Here is a 19502-nt window from a genome sequence, read left to right as displayed (position 1 = left end):
AAGATGGTTTAGATTATAACGACTTCAAAATACCCATCAGTTTTGAGCCAAAGCCTTTCAACCTCTGGTAGAAGGCTGAGGACAAAGAGGGATTTAATTTCTCAGCATCACGGCGAGTCTGAGAGCACATCCCAATTGGCCAGTGTCTGAAGCTGAGTCCGACAGAAAATCTGCAGAGTAACCTGAAGACGCCTGTGGACAAGAAATACTCCAACAATCTGATCAAGACCGAGGACTCCTGCAAGCTGGAGTCAAATATGGGTTAAAATCTGGCCAGTTGAGAGACTCCTATCAAAGATGACTGAAGGCTGAACTAGATTTAAGCGAAGCTTCAACAAAAGGTACACATTCAACCAGCTGCTTTCGTCTTTGAAACTGTAAATAAAACTAACATTTTTGTTTGTTTCTGTGATCTTTGTCACAATGAACAGCTGGAGAAAGTTCTGAAGCCATTATCAGGGACTAATTTAGAAAGCGTCACAAAGTCGTGTCACTTCAACAAGGCTGTGTGGGCGTGGCCAAACGCTGCGAGCACATGAATGGGTCGGGAAGGGGCGCGCTTTACTGGTTCTGGTGTAAAAGCTCTTACAACACAATGTTTTCCTACTATGAAACTTTCTTTTCAACAATGTCTTACGTTTTCCTGTTCAGACTACTTATTTATCTACGGTAATTGTATAGCACTTTATGATACAACACATCTGGATTAAGTGGAAGGCAGTAAATAATCATGCCTTCGCCTTTTGTGTGAAGTTTCCCTAAATTCTTACATCTAATTTCTATGGAGTTGAAGCCTAATCTGAGATTTTTTCCCGTCTCCGTTTACGTTTCTGTGCTCAGTAGATTATTTAGAAACCAACACACACACACACACACACACCGAAGGAGATGCGATTTTCACAGCAGAGGTTTGGACTGACTGCATGCAGAGGTAAATATTCAAAGTCCAGTTCCTGTACAGTAACTTTTAACACGCAGAGTAAATTAGACGGGACCCGTACGCCGCCGTCGCCTGGCCCTGGTTTCTTGCTGGAGCGTGAACCTGGCGAGGATTGTTCAAAGACGTGCACTGCCCTCTGCTGTCAAACACACGCCACGCTCCCTCCCTGCAGCGCCTGCTCCATAGTCAGCTCACATTAAAGAGGAAAGAAGGAGGCCGAGGAGCGGAGTGTTGAGGTGGTTTCCGTTGCAGTTTAGAGTCGCCACAGCTCTGATTGATGACACCTCTTGGTTAAGGTACTGGGTGGGTTGCTCTAATGTATGGTGCCTTGAAAAAGATATTAATACCCCTCAAAAATGTATGTGATCGGAAAAATCAAAGCAGGGAATGATATTGATGTGCAAGAAACATGATACACAGTGTGATTTTTTTTTTTTAACCTCCTGAAACATGAGTTGTGCATTTAGCATTCAGCCACCTTGAATCAATACTTTGTCGAAACGCTTTTTGCTACCATTACATCTGCAAGTCTTTTGGGATTTATCTCAACCAGCTTTGCATATCTGGAGAATATCATCATCTTTGCTTTATCATGCTGGATGGAGATCGTCTATTGGGCTCCATTTTTAAATCTACCAGCATTTGCAGTGAGATTTCGGTCCAGACTTGGACATCCAAAAATGCTTTGATCTGGACCGTTTCAGGGTAACCCTGGGCTGTATGGTCAGGAGGATGAACCTCCACCGCAGTTTCAGGTTCTTTGCTACCTCTAACAGGTCTCCCTCTAGTACTGCCCTAAATTTAGCTTGGCGCTGATTTACTATGCCTGCTGAAGAAAAGCATCTCTGCAGCATCATGCTGCCACCACCGTGCTGTGTGAGATGTTTAGAGCTTGGGAAATAATTTTATACCATTATCCCTGTTTTGACCTCCTGTGGACGATTGTAGGGAATTTCCCCCAAATCCCATCTGCTCTTACTGCCGCCACGTTGGTGTAGGTATCTCACTAATACTACTAGATCAATGTTAGAGACATAGACTAAGGACCAAGTTAGAAACAACTTGACGCCATCTAGCGAGTTTTGGCCACGCCTAAATATTTGAGCTCTATTGATAACACAACACCAACCACTTAGTGTGGGGTTAAACATGTAGACAACCAGATGCTGTTTGCTCGGTAATGTTCTCTCCGTTTTAACACCGAGATTAAATCACACACAGCTAGACTCTGTTTGCTAGTCAGGCGAAACCCTGAAGGTAAAACGGGTCACACTGGATTTTATTTTGGGGGATTAAGAGTCAAGGGGGCTGAAGACAAATGCACAAAACACAGATTTGTATTTAAGAAAAAAAAAATGTTACAAGGCTTGTTTTTATTTATTTTTACATTTACAACTGTGAACTACTTTTTTTTTTTCACCTAAAATCCCAAATAAGATGTGTTGATTTTTGTGGCCGCAACAGGAGAAGATGTGAAAAAGTTAAATAGATATATTCTTTTGCAGGGCACAGCCCCTCATAAAGGTCAGATGAGTGTCCCAAGTCAGGAGACAACCTAAATAATGGCAAGAAGGGTCTTTTAAACACCAGAAAAATTGTATCTTTTTAAAGAGACTTATAATTGTAGTAGGAACATTTTTATTAAAATCATTGTGAACAGGCTGCAACATGAGAGGATTTTAAAAATCTTTGCATTTGTGGTGACCGACTAAACTCATGTTAAGCTCAGAATGATTTCATGCAATTTAAAATGTTCTGAATAATAAGATTTTTATCTTATGTTAACAGAGTTTGTAGGAAACCTGTGTTTTAATGTTTGTCAAGGATCTGCCGCGTTTAAGAGCGTGTTGGTTTCGATACCAGCCAAACGAGAACCTGTGCCGCGGAAAAAAAAGAGGAATGTAGAAACTGAAATATAAAAAAAAAAAGAGAGATGGAAAATCAGAAGAGGGGCTACGTCTAAATTGAACAAACAAATGCACCTTAAACCAAAAAAAATAAATCATGAAAAATACCACTATCATTGTAATATGTGTTATTGTAATTGTGAGTGCCAAAGCTTTGCCCAGAAAGGGAGAGGTTAGGGGTCTAAAGCTGGAGCTGCGCTGTAGAGATGGGACCCCAGGTTGGGTAAGGTCAAAGGTCAAAGAGGGAGAAACCAGGGGAGGGGCTGCAGGGACACACCTGGGACTTCATGTCTCTGTGATAAAAGAGCCGCGTGGACAGAAGCTAATCAGACTTGTCTCCGTCCTCATCGCGGTGGCTGTCTACGCCGTCACGAGAAGCCTTCTCCTCCTTGGCCAGCTGGGCCTGGGAGGCCAGCAGAGAAGACAGCGAGAAGAGGCCGGAGGAAGTGGTGACGGCGGGGAGCGTGGGCTGGCTCAGGCCCAGAGGCAGGGGGGTCATGGGCAGAGCCAGGCCCTGAAGCTGGGACAGCTGGTGAGCCTGGAGCTGCTGCTGCAAGGAAAACCAGCAGGCTGGTTAGGGCCGACACAAACCAACACAAGCACGCAGGTTATGAAACGCATACGAGGCAGAGGCTTATTCTAAATCCTGCTACGTATCCTGAGGTAAAGCTCTGATATTGTAGGATCTATAAGATCAGCTGCATAACCTGTGGCCGTTTTTAATAAAACACCTAGAAACGGAGAACGAGTGCAGAAACGCACAGGAACGGCACCATTAACACAGTTTTATTTATAGAAAAACTTCCAGGCCTGTGTATTTCCATCAGCCTATAGAGACCAGCGCCATGTGACTCAGTCAGTGTGCTCATTTTTCCTGAAACTTTGTTCAACAATATTCACTTCCTCTGGTTCCAGGTCATGTTCAGGGGGAGACTGCCGTTCACTTTCCAGCTATTAATGCAACCAGCTCCAATCAAAATGACTAAACTAAACAATTAAACCACAGAGAGGCCTCTGTATGTTGACCAGAGGACACAAACACTGAAATAAGACTCTTTAATTTATATATTACTTAAATGTTTCATGATGATACGTCAGCAAATCCATCCCTGATGGACCTGAGGCATATGGCCGCCATAAAAAAAGCATTAAAATCTTTCTGCTTTGAGTTATTGGTAAATAAAGGTCTAAGATAAGGAGTAGTGGTTGCTGATTTCCATCACAACAACAACAACAACAACCAGGCCAAGCTGGCATTGAAACTACTAGGCTGTAGTTGACCACCTCACCGTGTCTACCTTATAAAACGTTTATGCTACATTAAACAACAACTGTCACTAGATTTATTTCAGGCATACAGAGGCTGATTAAGTTGACTGCGATTATGACAGCATTGCTACATACTGAGCAGAGGCCTTATACTGACACACAGTTCAAAACATTATAGATTCTCTCTCACATCCTGTGAATTGCAATAATGTGTTTCTAGTAAATTTAAAGAAGACTTCTAAAAGTGTAAAGTGCAAAAGCCTTAAAAGGTCCATAGCCACGTTAGTTGAATTTTTTTTATTTGTATGTCAGTAGCTCAATCTGCCTGTATACAAAGCTTTTATGAAAGATTATCACAACCCGCTATTAGTCATTTTGTTGTTTTATGCTTTGTATTTGCTCAATTTGTTAGTAAATAAAACCTTTCATGTTTATTTTTAATAAACAGAGGAAGTACGTAGTGCACATACGCAGCAGGGGTTAAAACAAAGAAGCGGCTAACGGCTATTAGCATCTCCCAGCGAAACAATGAAGAAAGGTCCAATATCCAGTGGGGGGAAAAAAACGCAAAAAAAACGCAAAAAAAAAAATGATTCCAAGATGGAAGAGACTGGAACGTCGCTGGGAATAAGGTATGAATGTTGGTGTTCACTGAAGCGTACGCTAAACCTGCTGATCGCTCACATGTGACCACAGAGCTGACTGACGTCAGTAAATATTCTGATATGAGGCTCTTAAAGTTGCTGTAGATCCTTTTAATTCATTAATAACGGATGGTCTTCCATGACGCGGAGCTGCTGCTTTACTGCGAGCCATTGCAGAGAGTCAGGCTCAGTCCGCCATCATTTATTACCGTTTTATGCAAACTGGCATTATTATAGTTCTGAGATATTGCTGGTAGACACTGTTTATATCTGCTCATCTTGCCCGTTGTGGAGCTATTTTTAGCCTAAAAAAGGAATATCAAAACACTATAACCTTATTTTATCATGATCAAACAGTTTTTGGTCTTTTTTTAGCATATAATGTGGCTATTTTACCTTTAAGTGCTCCCTTGTTTCATGACATTTTGGTTTCCAGGAACCGCACGTTTTTGTGATCTCACAAAGTGGCCTCGATCTATATTCCTTCAAACTTTCTAAAGTTTTTTTGAAAACTTTTTTTGAGGGGGTTGAGGGTGGGAGGGTGCTTTTGGTTTTTCATTAATTTTGTCCACTCCCTAGCCATTTTATGAGTAGAGTTCATTTGCTAGGCCACTTAATTCCCACCTATTTATCATTTAAATACAAAAGGGCTCCTCGACACAAAGGCTGAACCAGCGGTCATGTTGACATAGAACCCTAGCAAAGAACATTTTTTTTCTATGGGATCTTAAGGCTCTTTGTTCCCAGCAGCTCCCATGTCTTCAAGTTGAATCCGACTGAACCAAAACACAGTGGAGACCCGTAAAATTTTAATTAACCACCGACAAAAGGAGTTGAAAAAATACGAGTAGTCGAGTTGAAGTTTTGGCATACAGTTAAAAAAAAAAAAGTATTCTAAAAGTGAAACTTCCTCTAACATTTGACACTTTATACATGGGAAGAGGGATTGATAAGCTGACAACCTCAGAGGATAAATATATTTTCAGGATCATGTTGGTAGCCAGTAAGAGAGCTATAACTAGGAACTGGCTGAAGACTGAGGCCCCGACAAGGAAAGATTGGGTTGAAGTAATGCACAATATTTATATAATGGAAAAGCTAACCTTTTCCTTTAGATTAGAATCTGGCAAGTTTAAGAAACAGTGGGAAAACTGGGTGAAATTTATATCGCCTGTGAGATCAGACTTTGTCATGTGATAAAATTAGGGTTGAGAACCTCTTAGTGCCACACAGTTAGTGTTGTTGTACAGTTTTGGTTTCTTTTCTTTGGGTGTTTTTTCTTGTTTTGTCTTGTTTTTCTTTTAAGATAAAAAAAAAAGTGTATTTCTATTGGAATGAACATTTGTAGACATATCCATGATTAAGGAGGAGGGGAAGGGAGTTTTTCTCTTTCTACATGAAGGTATGCGAGTCAGGATAAAATGGTAAGATTACCTGAAGCATAACTGTCACCTAGCTCATGTATGGAAGGTTGTGAAGTTAATTTGGCTATGTTAAGTCTATGTCAGAAATGGATATGATGGATGTATACATTTTTATTTTTAATTTTTTTTTAAATACACTCAATAAAATGTTAATAAAAAAATAAAAAATAAAAAAGTAATGATGAAGGCTTTCTGAACAACAAGATATAAACTAAACGGACACTAAACAACAGTGTCCTTCATTAGTCGACTGGAGCATCTTACCCTGATGATGGAGTTCATCTCTGGAGGGGTGACCTGCTTGGCCCTCTCTATGGCTGCCAGGACCTGCTGCTGGTGCTGCAGACAGAGTTGGTGTGGTGGTGGGAGGGGAGGTGGGTGGGGGGGGGGGGGGGGGTGAGACAGACAATAACAGATAGAGAGAAACAAGGGGAGGCCAGTTTAAAAGGAGAGAGGGGTGGAGAGGTTAGATCAATATCAACAGTCCCAACAGACTCCCCGACAATCCTCCCTGGTGATGCACCTCCCCCTCTGGACATTTAGCTATTCATCCTGTCACACACACACACACACACACACACACACACACACACACACACACACACACACACACACACACACACACACACACACCCTAGTGTGACACTGGTGAATGAATGGTTGACTGGTGTGCTATAATAGGTGGAGGTCAACCCCCTGGTGGGCAGATAAGAGCACGGCTTATCTGAATCACACAGCCATTTATTACACTGACACACACACACAAAGAAAGGAAGAGTGGGAAGAATTTGGAAGGGGGGGGGGGGGAAGCTGAGAAGTTGGAAGAGCGGGTCAAAAAATACAGCGGGGGGGAGGGGAGAAGCGGGAGGAAGGTTACAGATTAAATGTGGCAGAGGGGAGAGCCGGGGTGAGGGAGGCTGGGAGGGAAGACGGGAAGGCGAAGATGATGAATGACGGGAGCAGAGGAGTGGGATGCTGAGTGAGGGGTCACGGAGGTGGGGGGAGGTAATGAGGCGGGAACGAGGGTGATCTCGTTCCTGGATGTAAAGGAATATTAGCGCGGGTCGGAGGGTGTAGGTGTGAGAGAGGGCGGGAGGTGCTGCTTACCTCCTGAGACAGGTAGGGGAGGACTTGTGCGCAGATCCCGTTCAGTCTCTTCACTATTTCAGCCTGTTGGTGAAAGGACAAGGGCACAATCAGGTTCTGCCAACGTGTCGATCGGTTGTTTAGTCTGTGGGAAACTTTTGCCGCTGATCACACCACTGGGTTTATAAAGCTTCTGTCAATTTTTTTTTTTTTAAATGTGAAGACCACATTGAGTTGGTAATCCTGTTCAGAAACACTTTTTATTATACTGGGTAAAATGAATCCTGAATGTAGTAAATACATTATGTATCCAGAAAATATTTGATCTCTGTGGGAGCTGCAGGCCTGTAAAAACTAACCAATCCCTGCCGTTCGGTCTGAATAGCATTAGCATAGATTGGTCAGAGTTTTGGTCCTGCTCTCACAAGCTCTGGGATAATAACCTTATGTATTGGTTGTTCATCATTCTGATGCGTTCACGTAACGCCAGGGTGTGTGTGTACGTTCCTTGTTAGTTTCCGCTGGCTGGCTGGCTGTGCATGCGCACTTCTAATGTTTAAATCTGTTAGCTTAGCGGCTAGCTTTGGTGTTAGCCATTCATTGTGGCTCCGCTGCTCTCACCGTAGACTTTGAACATGGCTGAGAGTCACAAGAAACAAACCGCATTCATGTTTATGAGAAGAAGAGGAAGGCCTCAGTAGAAAGTAATAAGACCAGAGTGGATTTAGGAGATTTTTTCCCAAATCCACCCTGAAAGAGCAGAAGAGCAGGTAAGACGGACTTGCGCATGCACAATTATTCAGGAAGGGACTTGAGGAAACTTCAAGAAAAATCGCCTACTCTACCTTTAAGTAAGCTACAGCATTATTTGTATAGAAAGGGGACAACAGAGCGATATTTACATAGTTGTATTTTGTTCATACGCCACAGAAACAGTGCAGATACGCAATAATATGATGGAGCATTACAAAGATAAAGTGGAGGGCTGCAGTAATTCTTCTTTGGTTCAGCCATAGCCTTTAATATCTATCCTGGACAAAAACGTTCTAAAACTATTAGAAATTATATCATTAATAAAGTCTATACTAAATAAGAGATCTCTCTAAACCAATGGGTAATACATGGAAATTTACAAAGAAACTAAAAACACAAAACATCCTGTTAAACTATGAGCTGATATTGATTCCCATGACTGAAAAGTGTAGAGAAACTAAATAAAATTGGGCTTTATTAGATTTTATTTGCTGGCAATATCTGCCTTCTAATAACACAGGAACAAACATTTTGGACAACTGCGACCGCAATACAAATGGAAGATAGTATCAAGCCTGAAAACCTGATGAGATCCAACCTTTACTGAAGGAATAACGTCCTGAAACAAACTGCAAAAGAGACTATAAGATTGCTAAAGAAGATGGAGGGAAATGTCCTTTAACTGTTGATTGAAATACCCTACGTAAAACCAATTAGAACACCATAAACACGCTAAAGATTAAACTAAGCCAAAAAACTATAAAACATTAACTTCCTGCAACCCCTACGTTTGGTTGGACTTCCCATTTCAGGTACAGCTTTTGAATTAAAGCTAGGAACAATTATTTAATCCAAATATTGATTCTTAATCAAAATTGTCCAAACAACTGATCGCTTTTGGTTTCGTCTTCGTCCATCTGTGTGTTTTGCTGTAAATTTAAACCAAAAACACCAGCAGAAACGATCTGATTAAATGCAAATTGACAGATAAAAAAAAAAAAAAAACACTCACGCATTCATTAGTATGGGAAACATCTGGTATGACCTTCCCAAGCATGAAAACATATCTACAGCATCTCACATCTATTAATACAGCCGTCGTTTTTCAAATCCCTTCATTCACCTCATTAATTAAATTGCATGCACTCAACACTCCTCTCAGAAATCTTGGATATGTGGGCAATTAGACACATGAACACAAAATACCAGTCACGGATGCGGGCGCACACACGCAGTCTTTCACCTCGCGCGCGTTCCCCCATCTTTCTTACATGCAGGTCCATTATCGCATTTGGTTGGTAATCACCCAATCCGTCTGAGATATGCAAAGCAGCAGTAATTGTGTTAGAGCTTAATTCATAGTGCGATGAGGAGTGAGAGAAAGAGAGGAAGAGCGAGAGAGAGAGAGAGAGAGAGAGAGAGAGGGCTTCCTAACAATCATTAGGCATGCAGGGTGCAGCTCCCCATCAAGCGCTCGATTCCTATCCCCGCTCGTCATTACACGTACAATCTCCCTGACATCTCTAAAATGTCTCTTTAAATGGTCTCTGCGGGACTTGCTCTGTGCCATCTACGGAGCTTCCTCTATTCAGTGTCCTTTGTGTTCTCTCAGTTTTTCCTGCCAAGCTTCTGTTGTATTTTTTTTTTGGGGGGGTTTTGTCTCATCTTGCTATCATCTACTATTCCCCCCTGCGCCTATCCTTCAGACATTTCTTTCTGACTGCTGCCGTCTCCAGGATTGCATCTTTCTAGCGCTCCCTAAGCACCATTAGAGCACTTAATTACTCACAAAGCTTTGTTATGGTATAAAAAAAAAAAAACAACAACTATGTGTGTTACGTAATTTTATGATAACACACAGAACTGGACAATATGCAATTAAAGCATGAAAGATTTGCCACGGTTGCTGGAGCCGCTTCTGTCGTTCATTGAGCTTTTAGTCATTTTGAACAGTTTCATCTTTTGTCATGCTGAAGAAGAGTGGGGGAAAAAAATATGCTCAGGCTGATTTAAAGTGTGTTTAAAAGGAAGTGTGGAAGACAGCCCGAACAACTGTAACACTACACAGACTTCCTCTGTGTTCTGGTTTCGTCTCCGGCGACCTTCAGTATTTGGACCATTTGAAACTACTTCCTGCCAGATGGAAATGTGCACATGATACCTTTTCATCCTTATTAGAGAAAGAAAAGTCCAAATGACTCATCCCTTCTCAGCTACTCTGAATGCCACAGCTAAATCCATAACAGATGCACATCACACATTTTGACTTTGAAATATACTGCATTTGGGGAGGCATTTCTGTACTTCACTGATGTGAATATTACACACTCTTTCCTTGGCCAAAATGCTTTCACACATGCACACAACCTTACAATAAGCTTTGAAAAGGATACAGTCTGCATTGTGACCCGAGTTAAAAAAACACAAAAACAAAAAAAACTAATCAACATTATCTTAGTCAAGTAAAATCCTGAACGTGAAATGTTTTTGATTAGGTCATATAACGTGAAAAATGAATCAGTCCCCATTGTCAAGGCAGAAAACGTTCCTCTGTGAGGAGTGTAACGATACAGTCAGCTTAACAGAACCAAATATCTCAGCATTGTTTGAGAAAACATAGCAATTCCCTCCTTTTTTGGTTTTCAGAAACAGCATAAAAGGTTTCACGAATTACAAAAAAAATTGCTTCGAAAACTGTAACCAGAACAACCAGAATGTGGCTGAACAGTGGCTGACAATTTCAAACATTTCATTGCAACAGAAAGACGAAACGTAGGATGACATACTGCCAATAGAAACTTTAATTTCTAGTAAATACTTCTATTCTAGAAAATAAGAACATGCAAACTCTTATTTTACTGCACGTTAAGTGTCACAATGCTATTTCAAGCAGTAATCATTGAAAACGACTCTAACATAGCCACATCATTGAATAAATACTCAACAATAGGGCGGGACGTGGTTCCAAAATCTAAAATGTGATATTATATTTCCAACGCTTTCTGTGGCCGGTCGTCTGTCAGGTGTCGACATCTACAGAAGCGAGTCTGAAACCAACAGGCTGAATATCTTCATGGCACGCAACGTGTGTAATGATGGCAACCGCAATAAGGAAAACAATGGAAATCCCCAACTAGTGAATACTGTCAGTCCTAATGCACACGCCTCTGGCTCCACAATCCCAGGTACATGAAATGAAAGCTCACATGGCCCAAGATGTTAACTGATCATCTTTTAAGATATGAAACCACAAAGTGATGTGTGTTGCCGTAGTTTTTTGCAGAACTTGTATGAAAGCGGCTTAACCTAGAAAATGTGAGCTGAAAGTTGCTTGATTAACTTTTAATTAATCTTCCTAACAATTCAACTATCTTGAAGAACGTTTTCATTAATTGTGCCCCAGATTAATAACATCCTAAACCTTCAATATGGCTGTAAGTTAACACCAGTTCAATTCTTTTAAAGCTGCTTATCAAAGTAATATACATTCCTTTAGTGGAAAAAAAAAGGTTGTGGCAAAAATGGTTTGCACAGTGTAGAACAGCATAACATTCTGTTTTATTTTCCACTTCTTTAACCAGGTAAAGTCCCACTGAGGACCATAATAACTCTGAGTACAAAGAATATAACTAAAAATAACAAAATTAGTTTAATAGTGCAGTCGCTGACATCTCACTAACAAAAAACGCAGGAACCCTGCAACGGGTTCATGTTGACCTTTAGGATGAAACAAAATCCTTTATGTGAGATGAGTGCAGACATCTTTAGTTCACTTTATAAAGTATTTTAAACAGAAGGGACAGAAAACCTGAACGCTCATTTCCCCAGTTCAGTCCAAAGCCAGGAAAAAAAAAAAAAAATCAAGACCAACAAAAGAAACCTCTGTCTCAGGCTTTGATGCAGCGAATAAAGTAGTAAATCAAATGAGTATCAGGGAAAAAAAATATAGCTTTATTTATTTCTATCAAAGTGCCAAATTCATTTCTAGCTCAGGCAAACCTATTCTCTCTAAGAGAAAATGAAAATGTTCAGAGTGAAGAGAGTAAAAAAAAAAAGCAAAAAAGCAAAAAGAAGTGGTGAGGCATATTTTAAATTGAGAAGTGATCGAGAGGGTGCAACTGCGGGCAACGTGTGAGAAAGAAAGAAAGAAAACGAGGGAAATAGAGATGGAGGTGGAGAGAGGAGAACGAGGAGGAGGGGAGAGGGGAGACTGGCTCCGCACAATAGGCCCAGACATGAATGCTCCTCGACACTCGTTTCCACACATCCCCTTCAATTTCAACGCTCTAATGGAACTAGCCATTCGCTGCACCCACTCACACTGGGCACAAAGAAACTACGCACCCACACACACGCGCACACACACACACACGCACACACACACAATAGCACACAGTTATTCCTGAACACGTGCCAGCAATACACACATAAATTGAGGCAGCAATGAAAGAGGGCACACTTTTTCCACACACACAACCTTGTGCTTGCGGTCTCAACCCACACACTGACATCGATTATGTTTTATTTATTTTTTTTTTAGACGGCTAATGCAGGACTGCAACAACAAATATACAATGCCACATGCACAAGAAGACTGATGGGTACATGCACAAAAAAACAAACAAGAAACGCTCCATCCAACTCGAGCCTGTGAATTTTATCCAACACACACAGCTGTGGGTTGTGTGTGTGTGACCATCATGCATCACACAGTCCGTCTTGGGCTTCCAGCCTCAGAGTTTGTGTGGGTGCATAAATGTGAAGCTCTTTAAATCATGGAAGCTGCTACTTTCTCCGTGTGTGCGAGTCCGTTTGTCACAGCGTGCTGGCTTCTGCCAATAAGATTGTCAGTGTGCACCATCAGTCATAGGGATTGTGTGTGCGTGTGTGTGTGTGCATGTGTGTGCAGCCGGACACGAGGTCACCGATAAGGGCTGTCCCCATGGAGGCCCATCGCTCTCTCCCACCTACAGGCTGAGCATAAATTACTCCTCCAGTTTGAGCCAAATAAACCGATACATGAACATCATCCTCTTTTCCCTTCCAGCCTAAATCCAGCAATAGCTGCAGTCATAATAGGCGGATACAACACTTAATTTCTGCAAATAAAGATTGTGATAATGGAAAAATGTCATCACCATCAACTCGACGGATTATTTTTTTGTAGGTTTGCTCTAAGTGGTCCATAAGACATTTAGGTTTGTAATAAATAGGTACCCCAACAAAGGTACGTTACCGTCACTGGTGCAGAGAAACGCACATGATGGGTCTTCTCATGCAAACGTCACTGAGACCTTCGGTCCACACTAAAGGTTGCTTTATGATTGACGCACGTTCCATGTTGAAATGAGACATGCGGACAAAACGCCTGCAGCATTTATGCCCCATGGGGCTCTTCCTCTGAGGTAGCACTATTCTCCTAGACTGTAGAGGGCAGTGTTGCGCTCCTACGCCAAGCGTACTACACCCCACTACATAGAAGTAGAAAACAGTTGTTTCCAACATTTAAGCCTCTAACCTTCTTCCAAGACTGATGGTGATTTCTGTCTAGGAATTGTAAATTTGAACTTTTAGAGCCCAATCATAAAGATGTATATATTTACGAAGCTCTGCCAGAAGGAGTGCTTGCTCGTCCACAACGTTTTTCAGCGTAGGACAGTCTACATAGTTAGACTTTTTCCTACGTGCACAGAGCAGAAACCTTTGGCCGCGCGGATGGTCGTGGTATCCAAAAATATGGCCACATAGACCTCGTGGATGCGTCAAGCATAAACCAGGCTTAATACCAAGAAGGAAGGTGACACGTTTTTAGAAAACAATAGTAACACCTTTAATGTAAAAGCACAAGAAGATCTGAAATACACCTACCTGTTTGTGCATCTCAATATTGAGCCCATAGGACATCTCGTAGTACTGCAGAGAAAGCAAAACACAAAGAAAAAAAACAGCTATGAAGTACACAGGCATGAAAAGAAAATCAGGTGATCTTTAGTGCATGAAAAAAACTCCTCTGATTGATTGTTACAGATCAAGTTCGTAGCTACTGTGTGTTTGGATTCCATAGTTTGTTAGACCCTGCAGTCCAAGTTTCCCAAAATCTCTGCATATAAATTCAAGTAATACAGTAACTGGAATCGGTTTATTACACTTTAGGAATTACAATTGATTATTTACAATCAGTAAGAGCATAGACGAGTTGGGATGGCTGACAGTGCATGTCTGTAGAGTGTCGTTTACAGAAAAGTTATCATTATACTACATACTACTACTACTACTACTACTACTACTACTACTACTACTACTACTACTACTACTACTAATAATAATAATAATAATAATAATAATAATAGTTTTGGTGGTTTTTGTAAAGTTTGCTTTATAAGAAAGCCTGGAGGAAATAAAATGTATAGGATTATAATCCTATACAAGTCCGTGACATGGTGCATGCCGGTAGCTGAAGTCATTATTCAAAATTATTTAGCAATTTTAAAATGTGATAGTGTTGAAATAACTGCAGGGAGACTATTGCTGTAGCTATTTACCAGCCTATGACATCAGTCTGAGTAAAGATGGCCCAACTCCTTGCTCTCTTCCATATACAGCTGTTTCAAGGCACTCAATAGCATCTCAAGAGGATAAGGATTCATGTTTTGATTCAGCCCAGGACTTCCCACTTCTTAATTCTTAGCCAGTCCTTTGTGGATTTGCTGGTAGCTTTTGAATCACTTTTCAAGAAGCAGGGTCTGATTCTATTCAGATTTTTTCCACCTCAAGTACCGTCTGACTTATGGTAGACTTCACAATAGATCTTATAATGCTGAGCTGGAGCAGGACAACTCCAGCACAGCAGCCTTAAACCATGACTCTTCCAGCACTTTGCTTCATAATTGGTAAAAGGTTATTTTCCTTGAATTGTGTATTTGGTTTATTGGTATCTGTTCTGGTGTTTAAATGATTAGATTTTGGAATAACTTGTCCAAAGAACATTATTCCAGATGTGCTGCTCTTTGTCTACATTCTCACACAAAAGCTTCAGCTGGTCTTCATGTTTTTCTGACAGAGCAAGTTTTCTCTTTGCACATTTCCAATATAAAAGTGAAACCTGTGTTGTTTCACAGTAACTGTACCAAGAGCCTTATGTAGGTCCCATGATGATGTTTACAGTTTTTGGGGACTTTTTATTAGCATTTTGCAGTCTGCTGTCAGGGTTGACTTGCTTGGACGACCTCGTAGACATATTATTTTCAATGCCTCCTACCTGAAGACTGTTTTCCGGACAGTGGAGTATCTAATTTCTAATCCTTTTAGATCTTGTTAAATCCCTTACCAGACTTAGAAGCTACTACAGTATTCTTTCTGAAGGCTTCAGACAGCTCTTTTGATCTCACCACGGTGTTCAGTCTTACTTCAAGCCTCGTTCATAATGCTGTGTAACAATGTTCTAGTTATGGGCGACTGGTGTGATGCATTGGTGTTCAATTTCAGATAGTCAAGTAAGAATAAATGTTAAGGTGTTCTAAGGTATTCCTTGGAAGAAATGTTAGTACATTTTGGAGAACATTTTAAATAATCCTTTCACTTTTTACAGTTCATATTTTTTACATTACTTGAATTTTGCTATATTAAAATGTTTATTGCATATCCATATGTCCAAATATGTTAGGAAAAAAACAAAACAGACTTTCAATATCTCCTCATAATCGCTACTAAAAAAAAAAAAGTATTTAGAGACACTCGTTGGCATCAAACATTGATATAAACTGACCCATTCACATTTGCCCAAATATAGTCACACTTCTTCGGGCAGCAGTGCTGCAGTAACAGAGGCTCGGACCCTCCGCTCCGCGCGTTTCCCCCCTGACAATAATAATTATCTCCTGCTAGGAGTTTTGAACTCTGTAAACAGGTGGAGTACAGCCGGGAGAAAACATATGCAAACTCCTTTACCCTACAAGGCAAATACAAAAGCGTTATTTGGAGGAACTTTCCCTATGAGACAGACAGACAGGAAAAACTAAATTTGCTAGGCTAATGCAACAAGCTAACACTATGACACCAACTTAAAAAGGTCAGTGAAGCTCCTGAATCTGCAACAGTGAAGTAGTAAACCTCCGAAACGACATAATCTAACACTATCTGCTTAAGTATTAGCTTCATCATAGACAGTCCCAACATAGACAGTCCAATGACGAAGTTCTATCGATCTGAGCTTTCCTCAAGAGATGTGCTTCCAACTGTGTAATATCAGTCCAATTTATTCAATCCTTGAGGTAACAGTCAAATGGGTCGTCTTTCATATTCTCTAATTAGAGCTCACCATCAAGCAAACAGCCTTCCCCCTCCAGCTGATGCACCAGCTGTAAGTCACACTAGCACAGGAGAGGAGGAAGGCGGAGGAGCGAGCAGACGGTAGCCCCAGATCAGCTTGAACAGGAGGCAGCCACTGCAAAAGCCGCGGAGAGCAAATATCCAAGATTCAACCCCAAATTAACTTCACTGCGGTTACTAAAAAGGGGAGCTGATATGAAGGTGCTCTAAAATGCATGAAGGTTCCACTCATTCCCAAAGAACGAGACGATCACAGAAGAGTGGCTGACGTTCATTTATGGCGACTTTACAGAAGACCGTTTCCTGTGGGGTAATTCAAGTCATTGAATGAGCCCGCTATGGTACCGCAGTGGCGCTGCTGGCTCCCAGCTGCATAAGTGCAGCCGAAGCGAGCTCCACGCCACGGCACGGTCTATTGGCTTTGTCATTTGGTCCCACTGTGTTCAATCACACCGACAGGTTAAAGCACTCAGCTCTGCTACTACTGATTTTCTTTATCCCCACAATTCTTACCAACTTTTTATAAGAGAAATTTAAATATGAACCGAGCTGTTTTAATATATTAAACAGTGATAGCAGGACAGATGTCCGAGGGGATGAGAGAAAGTAGAAAGTATCTAAGAGAGGGAAAGAGAACATAGGGAGAGGCAGATGACCCGCTCATTTTTTGTTTCAGTCTACGCTGGACTGTTTAATTATGGCTCGATTTGTTGAACCATGTGTTGCCAGCAAAATCATAACGCACCATGTAAATAATTGAGTAATTTTGGTATGTCATAAAATACATTCTACAAATGTAAAATATTTTCTACTGAATTAGAAAATAAGATGACAAAATCAAGATTCTTATAAGTTGCCAAACTGACGTGAAACACAAATGTTTAAGAGTAAATACAATGTAAACAGGAAAGTAACGCAAATCCCAGTAAAGGCATAAAGTATTTCTAATACAGGAACACTGAATTAGCATGAATCCTTTAAAAAAGGGAAATAATTCAATAAATAAATTGGCAGAGAGCTTGACCCCCCATGAATTAAAGCATGAAAACCGTACTCAGCTGACACAAGTTATGGTGGAGCCAGACTGAAACTCACAATTGGAGCAGAAAAAGTAAGAAGCTGTAGCTGCTCTAGTTGATCACAAAAAAAAAAATGCTGCAAAATAACCAGAAATTGAACATGGCTGTGGGTGAATACATCTGCATGGACCATATCCTCGTTTACACAGTAAAAATGTTTAGTATATGGGAGTGAACTGTCCCCTACTAACTGGGTTTGCCCTAAATAAGGAAGTAAAAATGTTGTCTTATTGGAATAAACTATATATTTTTTCTCTTAACCAGAAAGAACCCTGTACCTTCAAAAAAATGTTGCCACGTAATGAAAATGGTATTGCGTCTCAGGTATTTTTCTTGGTATCGGTATTAAGTTTGAAATATAAGCCTTTTGAAAACCTTAACAGAGTTCAGATTTGTTTCATGGCACTGCTTTTAAAGAAGTGCCGACTCAAACTCTGTGCCAGCCGGTGCCTGCGCCTAAAGGACTTTGATTGGTCAACGGACAAAAAAGAAAAAAAACGCTCAGAGGGACATCATTAGAATGAAGTGAAAATATAACTTTAGAGTAATTACATGATCAAGTGTTACCTCAACAGAGCACGCTGAGCTCAACACGACACGTTTGAAATCCTAATGTTCCATATCTAAGGTTTAGACGCTCCAATCACTTTGTAAATGAGAGGAAACAGGGAACAGAGAAAGAAAAGGAGACAGCAGAAAAAGAGCCTCCTTTGTGTGAAAGTGTGTATGTGTGTTCACTGTTAATGAGAGGGCCACCTTCCAGGCGTCAACCCTGTTAATCACCCACTCTGTCTGCAGGGGTCTGCTTCTGTCACTGGAAAACAAACAACACACACACACACACCTCAATTGCTCTTTCACACATGCACTATTGTTGTTTTCCATGCAATCTCACGCTGACAGGGTCTTGTGCGCAAATGCATGTGCACACACACTAATCCTAATGCGTAGACACACACACACACACACACACACACACACACACACACACACACACACACACACACACTGTGTATCCTGCGTAGCTGCCCACGCAGAAGCTCCCTAAAGTAATTACAGCACCGGGGAAATGGAGGTGCTGCCACTGGCTGGGGGAGTGGGGCAACCTGATATGCTATTAGAGGAGGAGAGGGGAGGTCGCTGTGGGGATACAAGAATGGGCCTGCCACTGATGGATCGGAGGTGTGTTTGGGTGTACGTGTGGGGTTCTGAAATATTGCATTTACAGCTTAATTTCACAGAAACATTTTGAGCTAGGAAGTGAGATGATGGCTACAGCTCAGGATGCATCTGTATCCATGCACGATCGCAACCGACAGGAAGCCCCGATTACTCGGCTCAAAGATATTCTAAATGTAGCAGCGGTGAAAATGGTACAAACTGGAAGAAGGCCGCTCACCTGTTAGTAGTTTTCATATCTACTGTCACAGTAAAACACCATAACTGGTGCTGTAAAACAGGATTCTCTATAGCTGATGGTAATATTTATAAAACAGGTCTAAGAAGGAAAGGAATCAAACTGAATTTAGATTTTTGTCTCCAGGCTCTTTCTCCTCTCCTGCCCACTTCAGCTGGTCAGCTGCATTTTATGGTGCAGAAGAAACAAAGCACTTTCTTTCAAAACAATAACTTATTTATCCAAACACAAAATGTACTTTTGAGCATCCAGGCAGTTGCTTTCTTCCTTTTATGTGAAAACCATCCGCGGGTGCTTTGGATCCATTTCTAGGAGCAAACTAAGGGATCATGACAGTTAACCATCTTATTTCCTTGTTACTTATATACTTCAGATTTCATTAAGTCAAAACTCTGAATGTAGCCATGCTTTTATTCACTGGCATAGTTAAAAGACTAATACACACTGAGTGTGCAAACAAAAAGCTGATCAGGTTTGTGTGTAAAATCTCCCATTTGTGAAACCCCCTGACATTAGAGAGAAGGAGCGCTTGGTAATTGGGTAACTTTAGACACCCTTAAACTCCATTGTTGTATAATATGATGCAACACTATCCGAAATACACTTCTGGTTGGTTGAAGGGAAGCACCAGCCCTGGTGCAAAAGTACCCCCGAT

The 19502-nt window shown here is 41.1% G+C and overlaps 1 protein-coding gene across 2 annotated transcripts in view; it reads right to left on the bottom strand.

Moving 5' to 3' along the window:
- Nucleotides 1-2824: 2824 nt before the first annotated feature.
- The window catches only part of tle5 (TLE family member 5, transcriptional modulator), a 45227-nt gene continuing 28549 nt past the window's right edge, over nt 2825-19502 (bottom strand). Inside the window, exons 4-7 of one of the 2 annotated variants that reach the window (XM_036141255.1) lie at nt 13892-13936; nt 7292-7354; nt 6449-6523; nt 2825-3394 (exon numbers count right to left, since the gene is read on the bottom strand). In XM_036141255.1, the coding sequence (XP_035997148.1) occupies nt 3170-3394; nt 6449-6523; nt 7292-7354; nt 13892-13936 (408 nt within the window). In that variant the 3' untranslated portion in view covers nt 2825-3169. Of the gene's footprint in view, nt 3398-6448; nt 6524-7291; nt 7355-13891; nt 13937-19502 lie in introns of both variants that reach the window. The other variant, XM_036141254.1, reaches the window with a different exon arrangement.

The sequence above is a fragment of the Fundulus heteroclitus genome, chromosome 9 (genome assembly GCF_011125445.2).
Source record: "Fundulus heteroclitus isolate FHET01 chromosome 9, MU-UCD_Fhet_4.1, whole genome shotgun sequence".
In the NCBI taxonomy this organism is placed as follows: domain Eukaryota; kingdom Metazoa; phylum Chordata; class Actinopteri; order Cyprinodontiformes; family Fundulidae; genus Fundulus; species Fundulus heteroclitus.
This window is presented reverse-complemented; position numbering and strand designations above follow the sequence as displayed.